Here is an 11,816-nt window from a genome sequence, read left to right on the forward strand (position 1 = left end):
AATGAAACTTAAAAACGAGTAAAGCAAAAAGTCCTATTGTATTTAATGGATATTACAGACTGTTTATATGGCCAATACAACAATTTGGTTCTCACGCCAGCTTATGGCACAGATGTACATGTACATGCCTATCAATGTCAATCGATATCTCTGATAATAATGACTACAACTTGTAATATATATACCAGCATAAACTGATAAGGAAGTGTCTCCATATATATATATGCCACCGCAGTGGCAGAGCGTAATAGTTTTGGTAGTACTGAAAGAGTTCCAGTACTACTAAAACTATATATAATTATATATATATATATATATATACGAATTAAATATTTATCTATTGTGAGTGTAATTACATCAATGTTCATCGATAGCTTATATCAATGTATGTACAAGTACAGTTCTGTATAAGTTTAAATAGTCTTGTTCAGTGTTAGCCTAAAATAAGGGGTGGGTCATTTGTAACTTACTGGGTGGCGTTTTGGTGATGGTCAATAAAAATTACCACCTGAAGTAATGGTCACTTTGTAAGATCAACTTGATAATTTATTGAGTAAATTTTCGTGAAATGAGTCATGAACAACTAATTTGTCGTCATTTTCTACTACGGGAATATAAGGGGCTATCCCTCCAATACGCATTTCCATATGATATGATATGATATGATATGATATGATATCATATCATATGATATCATATCATATCATATCATATCTGTATGTGCTAAATTCACTAATTCTCAAATAAGAAAGTCGACCTTTTTGTAATGTTATACAGTATTCAAAAATGGCCAGTTATGTATTAGGTTAGGGTTAATATTATCTTTTATTTTAAGTACTAGTGACGTCAGTTTGTGACCCATTATATACACATGTAATTTCTATCACTTGTTACGAGTAGTTGCTGCAATTGCATACATACAGTGTATATATTGATCAGCAAAACACATCACATTTTGAGCTCTCCATGTGTGTTTAATCTGTCATCCTCAAGATAAAAAAATAAAAAATCTAAATGACATTGTAGGTCCATTATGGTGGCTACGTCTGACTAGTAAAGGAAGCCATAAAACTCATTGAAAATGATGTAACATTGGTAATTGGTCTTTACTTTGGATGGGTCACTTTAAATTTAGCGCTATTGGTCATCGTAGCTGGGTGGGGGTCAAGTTTCAGAAAATTCTGTTCAACTCCAAAACACAGCTCCCCTCCCCATTCAGTTAAAAATACCCCCCCCCCCCAACATTCATCGTCAATGACTCATTCATACAGTGAGTTCATAAAGAGTTCGTCTTCTAACAGAAGGGGATAACATGACCTACATCCATATATTTGCTTTCACCAGATACAAACAAATGTATACACATACAGTGACCGGACATACAAAGCAAGCATCCTAAAACAGTCTTTAAAAGCATATAATTTAAACATGTGTAAAATGATCTATAGATGTTGATGTATAATAACTTATATCGACATTTCACAGGCGACTGAACTTTACATATTTTCTAACCTGGAAAAATAATAGTGAAATATGCAGGTTACTTACGTTCACGACGAAGTTGATAAACAGAAGTAAGAAACTCAACTGTATCTGTTCTACATGTAGATTCACAACGGTGATATTAGTGTTTTCGGCACGTCAATGTTATTTGCAAATTTCACTCTAAAGCGGGTCATTTATATTGATGGATCGCCGGTTGATGAAGCCAGGGGATTTCCCCGGATATGACGGAGATTGCTACGTCATCTATCTATCTATCTATCTATCTATCTATCTATCTGTTTATCTCATATTTTCAATTATTACTTCGATAACTGCCCTGTAGAAACTGAATAGATTTTGTAGAAAGTATGATGTTACAATTCTGTTAGTACAATTATCTTCACGATGTCCATCATACTATATATTGAGAATAACAACTGTATTTACATGTACAAGTCGACGCTTGGCGGTGCTGTTCATACCCTCTGACACTTGCCCCTTTCAACGCAAGGAATTACAAATTAATCAGTGTACATTCACTTGGTGTCTCGAAATAACAGCACCACTATATACTTTTGATACTCTCTGTATATAATATCACTCAAAGTATAAACGTATGTTTCCACATGGATACTGAGTGCTTACCACGCCAACGTACTATTCAACCGGAAAGTGAACGTGATACGTCCACGGAGACGCTTCAGTCTACGAGAGATATGGAAGGCAAGTAATTATATACTAGTATGTCACAACAGTTTTCTGTACATTGAAGATTTCATTTTATCAATCTGAGAAACTACTTACAGCTGCTTTATACTTACATTTACTCGTTTGAGCTGTCATTTTTCAACATGGCGACGTACTGTCATTCATCACACACTGACTTTGTCAAGGAATGTTCAAATTGGAAGTCTACGTTGACAAGGAATAGTATGTGTATTTATAGATTTACTACAAATTTAAATTTATTTGACAAGACTGCATGACATAGCAGCGTTATTATCGATTTTTCTGTTTTGAAAGGAATCGCCGATACGATGATCTACGACATGCTATTTTTTGTTCAGACATTGTTCGATTATTTCTAATCACAATATATGGGCGACTACTATATGACTTGACGTCATTGTATATTCGGAATCCCCCTTTTTTACGAGCATGCGCAGAAACATGATAAACATTCGACAGCGCCTGGCTTTCATCCGAATGAGCTGTTTTAAAGCCATATAAATATAGTATAGGACAGCTAGCCTATGCGTTCGTCAGAATTTTGGTCGTGTAGAAATTTGTACTTCAGATTTTAAAGCATTCTTTAGCCTAATTTAGTTGGTTTTATAGTTGAACCGATTTTCTTTTTGTCGTTTTTTATTCAGAATTACACAAAATTTTTAACACATAAAGTTCATAGCAATCGAATTCTGCTTATTGGCATTAATTACCACTGTAGTATGAATTGATGAATTGACATTTTCTTCTTATTTGTCGAGATTTATGCATTTGTCTATTTACCAATCAAAATCAGAACATTTTATGAAACCGTTAAGACGACCATACAACTACTGACAGACACGTTATTCAAAATCGAATGGTTCTATCAAGAGTTTAACTTGAATTTCACAAGACTCGAATGTTTAGCCAGATTTGCGTTAACTTACATATACTGTACATGTAGTATAACCCACTATATATCAAATGCACATAAGCCTCCTTGCAGCATATTCAAAAGGTTCTCGAAATATTCTACTTTATGAGGTATACTTAAAAATTGCTCAGAATTGATTAAGCTCAAACCTGGTATTAAGATTTAACTTATAGGTAATCCCGTTTTGGTATGACATGTATAAAAAACTGAAGAAATCCCCATGCAATCAACTGTTCTCATAATGTCAGGAGACAATTGTAATGTCATAGAAGGTATGAATTAACATTGACATTATTCTAGAATAGTTTAATCAAGGTTTTCTTGAAGTGAATTCACTTTAGTGAAGGCTTAAAAAGTCAGAGATTGACACTTTAGTTTTTGATGATAACTTTTACTAATCGAAAATTTTACCAAATAATCATGTAGGATATCTGAAATTCTTACATTTTTAGACAAGTGTGTGCAGACCGACTTAAATCAACAAGTTTCGTCGCGGGAAGATGTTGGTGTTTTCTTCAGCTACTGTAGTAAAGATAGAGATTGGGTCGAGAACATGGTTGGCGAACTGGAGAGAAACCACGGCATATCATGTCTGTTCGATGTCAGAGACTTCAGAGGTGGGCCACCAGCAGTCGATAACATCATAGACAGTATCCATCGGTCTCGTAAGGTAGTCCTGGTGATATCGTCTGCTTTTCTCGGTAGTCCTTGGTGTGCGTATGAAACACAGCTTGCCTTGTATGATCACCTCAACAGAGAACGAAAAGGTGTTATCCCTATCCTGATAGAAGAGTGCATCGTTCCAGACTCTATTTCTTACCTGACCTATCTGGATGCAAGAGAAATGGAATTTAGAGGAAAATTTGTGGATGCGCTTAAATCTGGTGAGGGGCTGACACTTTGGAAATAATTTCATTCCTTACCATATGAACCAATTTAACGAGGTTCCGAACGTTACTGTAGTATTGTATAGTTGTGGTTGTGTTCTCTAGAGATCTGATCAGAATATGAACTAACAAATAGAAATAAAAAGTTAGGGACTGAAAAAAAGTAAGTTTACTATCAATTGTTAGTGTTTCATCTAACCTTCAATCGCACTTACCTGACGAAATCCATCGCGAAGTTGACGTCTTCTTTCATTTCACAGATGATGCAGAAAACCCATGGAGTTTCACTATTCATAATAACAAGCTAGTCAAACACATGCAAGGTAGAGATTATTATGTTTTCGATAATATGTGTTTAGATAATTATTTTGTAATTGGGCAATATGTTAACGACTGATGACATAGCTTTATACTTTTATCCCCATGATTTATTATTTCGGCGAGTGGGTAATTGTACCTAAAGAAATTAAAGATTCACGTTTCGAATAGTTAAGCTCAACATTTATGATAATGAAGACTGTTGGAGCACACACACATGCGCATGCACGTGTGTGTGTGTGTGTGTGTGTGTGTGTGTGTTTGCACAATATAAGTCCGCCTGGTATAGTTTTTGTTCTTATTTGCATATTTGATGAAATTTTCTAATTCAAGGGCATGCCATTTATAGCATGACAGAATTTTGCTTTCTGAGAATGCAATTAGGATCATCCATTGAAAGGCTTACGTTTTGTTTATTACACGTATAGAAGATATTTATTTTGATATTCGTCGTTAATCTCCTTCAAAGAGTACCAATATTTCAACATTATTTAATTCAGATCAAGAGAATGGTAAGTTTCTTTTTGACAGTAACTGGTCAGATGAAAAGAAAATTGTTGCCACTCTCCGTTACAACAAAATCAAAGTAAGTTGAGAAGCTGCCACCACCTTTCGATATATATGTGCGAATAATTCTTCATAAACATTGTTATACATGCAAACACTTGACAGTTTAACGGCTGATATAAGAAGAGTCCATTCTCCGATTTCTTACGTTTTGCCAATTTTACCTTTATTTAAAAATATTTATACTGAACAAAAATGTTGTTCACTCGAGGCCACGACGATGTCTCATAATATCACGACTTATTTGTTCAGAGGCAGATTTTCCGAGGTAGTCATTTCTCTTCATCAATTAACACAGTCATCTTAATTAACATAAAAAAAATATCGCCATGCGTATTACAGAACAAAAAGGCAACATTCAAACAATACTAGATTCGAATATTTGTATGGTTGTTGTTGAAATGAGGTGGCGACATATATTTGAATGCTTATTGACAGCAGGTCTTCGAATTATTTAGCTGAAAATCAAAAGATAATAACCCAAGGGTTGATAGGGTGATGATCTTGTAAATGAAACTGTCTTATCGTGTATATCAATCTAAATAGATATCTGCTGCGACAGTGGTAAAGGCTGTGGAGGAAATGCAAAACGCCAATATCAGGATCATTGTTATTCCCACGATTGTAATGGTTACTTTATGGGTCATCATTGTTCTATGTTCATCATTGCTGACTGAAATCGGTTCATATGACATGTTCAAAGAATGGGCGGAGCACATTATGATTGTGGAAAATATACTACGTCGATTGCCAGCCATCACTTGCTACCTATGGATTGCTGTCATATTAATCGTATTGAAAGTAAGAGGTTAAAACTATAAAACGATAATTTTGTCAACCCCCCCCCCCCCCCCATGGTCACCACACGCTACATCATAAATATATCCGTATAATATCATTTTCAAGGGCCCGGCCCCAACAAGTGTATTTAATCGGATAATATCGTCGTATCTCATTCACATACAAATTGTGTAAGTATGATACCCATATGTGCTATGCATGCAATTACATTTCGGTGGTACTATACTGTAACTTTTTACTGAATAGCACGAATCATTGTTCTAAAAATAAACTATTCGTACGATGGCCAAAGAACTGTAGCGTGTGCCAATTATATACGACATCTGATATCATCCGTCTGCAAGTATTATTGACGTTAACCCTAAATTTCACAGAATAAGCCAAGTGCAGCCACAAGTCACACCGAAATAATCCATAGAGAGGGGTCTATTATATGTTTATAGAAGGTCTAATTGCTTCTCTGGTTCTCAATATAATTAATTATTTCTTGCAGTTTCTGCCAAGATGGAGAAAGTGTGAAGCCACTGTTAACTCTCTTTTCATGGAATATTGTGTTATAATAGAAATTATAACAACAAATCGATTGTTCATCTTACCGTATCCCGACACTGTATCCTTTATAGAATATGTGTTCTTGTTTTCAATTTCAGGTAACCTATACACTAAGTTTATCCATAGTATAGGCCATGTCATGTCATGTCATGTCATGTCATGTACATGATCTTATTTGATTCTATATATTACTGCAATTACTATGGTTCCATAAACATGTTAACCAAGATAACGAAAATCATACAATTGACAGTCCTCCCCCCTCTCTTTGTGACCAACCACCTCCCCAAAAAACAAACAAAAAACAAACAAAAACAACAACAATAACAAAACCCAAAACAACATGGCTAAAAATTGAATTTCATTCTTCAAAAATGCAATATAAAATACTTTCGTTATGAGAGAATGAATCGTTTGTATGAGGGCATGGTATATTTACATTGAAATGAGACTGCTTTGATTATTATGTGTAACTGCCCAGAAACAAATCCACCATAGCAAAAAGTCAACCATTATAGGTAATGTAATTTAAAAAAAAGTCAGTTTAGAGGCAGTATAGATTCATAGATTTCCAGCTCGTTGGACAACCTCTATAAATATTAGTTGACATTATGTGGTTTATGAAGATTTGTGGTTTATTTTTACTGAAGTATCGTACTGCGGTTAAATTTAATATTTACCATTACTATGTTAGCAATTGTCCTTAAGTGCGTCTACAGATACCGTTTTTCTATTTTAACGCTGAAGGGTGCAAGGTATTTTTACGATGTTACCATTATGTATGTATGTATGTATGTATGTATGTATGTATGTATGTATGTATGTATGTATGTATGTATGTATGCATGCATGCATGTATGCACATATGTATGTGTGTGTTTGTGTATGTATGTATGTATGTATGTATGTATGTATGTATGTATGTATGTATGTATGTATGTATGCCTGCCTGCCTGCCTGCCTGCCTGCCTGCCTGCCTGCCTGTCTGTGTGTGTGTGTGTGTGTGTGTGTGTGTGTGTGTGCGTGCGTGCGTGCGTGCGTGCGTGCGTGCGTGCATGCATGCATGCATGCATGCATGCATGTATGTATGTATGTATGTATGTATGTGTGTGTTGTGCATGAACACACACGCACACACACACACACACACACACACACACACACACACACACACACACACACACACACACATATATATATATATATATATATATATATATATATATATATATATATATATATATATATATATATACATTTATATATATTCCTATTTATACTTGCAGGGGACGGTTGAACAATATCTGCTGAAAAGAGAGTGCTACAAAAACAGGAACGAGGTAACAATTTTAGTTTGATTCTTTTGGGGTTTTGTTTTATTTTTTTGTTTGTTTTTTAGTTTATTTGTCTGTATTGCGTGCGTTATAGATTTATCAGTTTTTAATTGTTTGTGTTTGCTTGTTTCCTTGCTATTAGATTGTTTATTTTTTTTTACTTTCCGTCTGATGGAAATAGAATTACAGTGTTTCGTTTACTGTAATCAACATAGTTGGGTTGCACTGAGAAATGTTGATAATGAATTATATGATATTGCTAAGCCAAAAAAATGAATATCCACCTTTGTCAAGTTTATATCGATCTGTCAATTCTCATGATTAAATAATACACACACAATTAATATATAAAGTTACCAATCACTTTCTTTTTTGCCGTTAAAGAGTACCAAGGAAGAGCTGTCCTGTGGAAATGAAATCGAAGAACCGAATCCTAATCCACAGAAAATATCTGAGATTAAGGCAGGTGTTGTAACAATGCATGAGTTAATTAATGAGCAGATTTTATCAAGCAAATATAAATACGTCAGACTACAGTGCAGTCGTTTATAAGCGTGTGTAGCATTCAAACACACTCGAGATACATAGATGCTTTGACAATAAAGAATATAATTTCCAATGACCACAAATCATTGTTTCATGAAAGCTTTTCCCCATGATTTTCCCAGTTGTTTTCGAAAACATTCATCAAATGTGATGTGGTTGTCCATCATGCTTTTATTTTCTCTTAGAGTTGACACAGCGTGAGATAGTCATTTCATAGTATAATATTGATAGTATAATATTGATGCAACTTATGATCAAAATACTGATTCTTGAACTTTTAGAACTTTTAGAGGTTATAGTATACGCTTCCTTAAAGTAACAACAACTGTTTTAGAGTTTTTTCTTAAGCACATACTTTAAAATGTATGTGTTAATAATCTGAGAACTCTTCAACCAAACTAGATTTAATAAGAGAATGTGTGCCATAAGGTTATACACTACTATTTGGAATAATACAGGGCTTCCGATATCAAGTAGGAGATTTGTGGCAAAGTATATCATATGACGTAATCATGTTACAAATCAATTAGCATATCAAAGCAATTGCAAGCACATTATTCATATATATATATATATATATATATATATATATATATATATATATATATATATATATATATATATATATATATATATATATATATATATATATATATATATATATATATTGTTGCGGTAGAAATTACACAGTGGAATAAAGTGAAGCGCACACCATGAATTTGAAAGAAAGAAGTCCACTATAACCTTAAAAGTTGATTAACTATTTACACACGTAAATGGCAAAGAATGAAACAAAATTTACAAACACTACTACTAAATATCTTGCTTGGTCAAGAGCCCACATAATGTTACTATGATTTCAAAGTTTCGCCGGACGAGTAAGAGTGTAAAGGAAGGACTTCACAATATAGTTCGGTTGTACGAAGTCCGAGAATTGCCTACGTTAGCAGGCGACGCAGTTGAACAAAACACACTGACATGGCAATATGCAAAAATACTGACGTGGCAAATATGTACCTTATTTCATCCAGTACTTTGGAACCGCAAGCTTGAACTTTCACCACACTTCTCCTCAGTCCGTACAGGTACAGGCGTACTCCGCTGTTCACTTTAGGCAAGGTTAAGGGAGATTAACGACAATGTGTCATTCTTATCTTTGTATATTGTATTCAGGCCCTGGCAAAGGAATATGTGGCTCAATGTGCTGGTTCATTCGTTAGAAAAGTGAGAACTGGAGAAATGCAAAACCCATCCAGACAGCGCCATACCAAAGAAGGAATGTGTCTGTGTCAGCTGGTAGAGTCAGAGATTTTCAACGAGGAAGTTTAATCGATGCAATATGTTTGTTTTTATTTATGAATATGCAAACATAGCAAAGTCATCATGATTGAAAAATAGTCATAAAAAGTAACATGTTTGAATCATAATTTAGCCTTATCTCTCAAACAGTTGCCTAAAATGACACTTGTGTTACTAAATCATATGAAACATTTAATATTGGCAAAATTTCTTAGGAAATCATCTTACTACTATTGCGAAAACCGCATCATGGTTAGTAAGACTCAATTTTCTAAGAGATAGGCATATTTTCACTTAGTTGTAATAAGGCCGCTGTTTGCTCTGTCAGTGAAACTACTTATAAGTTGCCCATCATGGTGTTATTTTTAGCACAACTGAACTGATAAGATTCAGTAGTGCTATAGGCATGGCAAAGTGTCTGTCTGTCAAGGTGTCTGTTTGGTGGTCATGTTACTTCTGGTGTCTAGTTGGGAAACTAGACACCAGAAGATGTGAGTTTTGGATTAAAAAAATATGATTTTTGGTCAAAAAAACTTAAACTCCAAAACTACTGGGCAGATTGGCATTAAATTTGGTAGGAACATTCTTAGATGTGAGTAAATTAAGATTTGTTCATCACGACATGATGATTCCCTCGGTAATATGCAAATTAGGGCTAAAAATGTGTCTTTCGGTCAAAAACCTATAATTCCAAAACTACTCAGCAGATTGGGCTGAAAATTACCATGGATGCATCTGTGGGTGTATTGATGAAGAAATATTAAACATGTAATGAGCTCATCAGTATTATGCAAATTAGGTGTAAAAATGTAAATTTTGGTCAAAAATTTATATCTCAAAACTACTTGTCAATGAGACTGAAACTTGGTGAGATGTTTCTAGAAGTGTTATTCTGCAGATTTTCTTCAAAATATTTTGACACAATTCGCCCTAGCAACCATTACCACGCCCTTAGCAACAACCAAATGGCAGTATATTTTGGTCAAATAATAACATCATCTGGTAGGCAAGTGTGTAAACATTAAAAAAATGTAAGCAAATATCCCCAACAACCGCATAACGATGCCCATAGCAACAGCCAAACGGTCGTGTATTTCACAAAGAATAACAACATGGATTAATAGATAATTGAATAAACATTCAAAAAATGTATGTAAATTTGCCTAGCAACAAGACCACTCCTATATATAGCAACAGTATAGTTTGATAGGAACTGTTTTATAGCCTCTTTATGTGTGCATGACATGCCTGGGGAACTGGACATTTGTTTGTGAAATGAACTATTATGTAAAGAGGCCATAAAACTGTTCTTGTCAAATAATGGAATGTTATACAAGTCTCTGTACTTCTATCATGCTGTGCCAAGTGTTATTAATCCAATTCAGTTGTTTACTTGTCCTCTTTGTAACAGATTCTGTTCGTCTACAGTCTGATGTCGACAGTTGTACATTAAACGACATTTTGTACAATGACAAACTGACCTCCAGGTACAGGGATTATCATGATCAAACTTAGAACTTATAAACATCTCAGATGCCAGATTCACCTTCTCTATTGTTCTGTATTGTATTTGACCTTTCGATACAGGTTTCCTTTATTTTCTTTCCTTAATAATAAAGTGCACTCACAGCACAAATCACTCATCAGATATAACTGAATAATGTGTTATGTTATGTATTTGCTTTCTAGAATCAAACTTGTCTTTTTACATTGTTAATGGGATTCAGATACCATTTTGAGTAGAGAACATCCGTTGTAGATACATGTAGTACTTAGTAGTGGTTAATAGAGGTATATACATTTGACTTTGTCTTACCTTTTTATCCAATTATCAAAACGAGTGTCTTTTATGTAACTCCTTCCATCCCGGCCCCTCTCAATATACACTGAAACAAAAATACTTAATTTTGATAAAAATCCTATCATTTTTGCCAGTAAAATGTTGATAGATGTATGAAAGTTACATCTGAAAGAATTGTTAATGCACTTTGTACTGTTTGTGAAATTTACTTTAAATATCCATCACTAAGGTAATGCTTAGCTGAACCCAAACTTAGTATTTAGACATCAGAAAAATCACTTTTGTTGATTTTTGATAGCCAAGTAAACAGCTTGTACCACTTTTAAAGTTTGTCATCGATTAAAGAACTGGTGTATTTACTTCCCTGATTCAGACTTGACTTTTAATTTTAAAATTTACATAAATTCTTAATGATGGAAATATATATGCGATTTCAGCTCAGAATCGTATGTGTATAAACGTATTGTAGACAATATTTGATTGAATTTATGGGATGATATTAAGGTACATTATTATTGGCAAAAATGCAAAACTTCAAAACAGAGAACTGCAAAGACGAAGAACAGTGCGCCAACTACGACAGA

At 34.2% G+C, this 11,816-nt stretch overlaps 1 protein-coding gene across 1 annotated transcript; it reads left to right on the plus strand.

The window, feature by feature from the left end:
* Positions 1 to 1,986: 1,986 nt before the first annotated feature.
* LOC144444588 (uncharacterized) lies at positions 1,987 to 11,543 on the plus strand. Its single transcript, XM_078134068.1, has 10 exons — positions 1,987 to 2,208; positions 3,580 to 4,011; positions 4,275 to 4,337; positions 4,833 to 4,918; positions 5,446 to 5,700; positions 6,194 to 6,310; positions 6,972 to 7,007; positions 7,539 to 7,592; positions 7,971 to 8,048; positions 9,306 to 11,543. The coding sequence occupies exons 1-10, from the start codon at positions 2,112 to 2,114 to the stop codon at positions 9,459 to 9,461; spliced, it is 1,374 nt and encodes a 457-aa protein (XP_077990194.1). The 5' UTR covers positions 1,987 to 2,111; the 3' UTR covers positions 9,462 to 11,543.
* The last annotated feature ends 273 nt before the right edge of the window (positions 11,544 to 11,816 follow it).

This window comes from Glandiceps talaboti, chromosome 13, assembly GCF_964340395.1.
Source record: "Glandiceps talaboti chromosome 13, keGlaTala1.1, whole genome shotgun sequence".
Taxonomy (NCBI): Eukaryota; Metazoa; Hemichordata; class Enteropneusta; family Spengelidae; genus Glandiceps; species Glandiceps talaboti.

Excerpts from the sequence above, each read along its gene's own strand:
- LOC144444588 (XM_078134068.1), top strand. The coding sequence starts at position 2,112 with ATGGATACTGAGTGCTTACCACGCCAACGTACTATTCAACCGGAAAGT. Across the intron at positions 5,701-6,193 it reads TCATATTAATCGTATTGAAA|TTTCTGCCAAGATGGAGAAA; the intron begins GTAAGAGGTTAA and ends TATTTCTTGCAG. Across the intron at positions 7,593-7,970 it reads GCTACAAAAACAGGAACGAG|AGTACCAAGGAAGAGCTGTC; the intron begins GTAACAATTTTA and ends TTGCCGTTAAAG.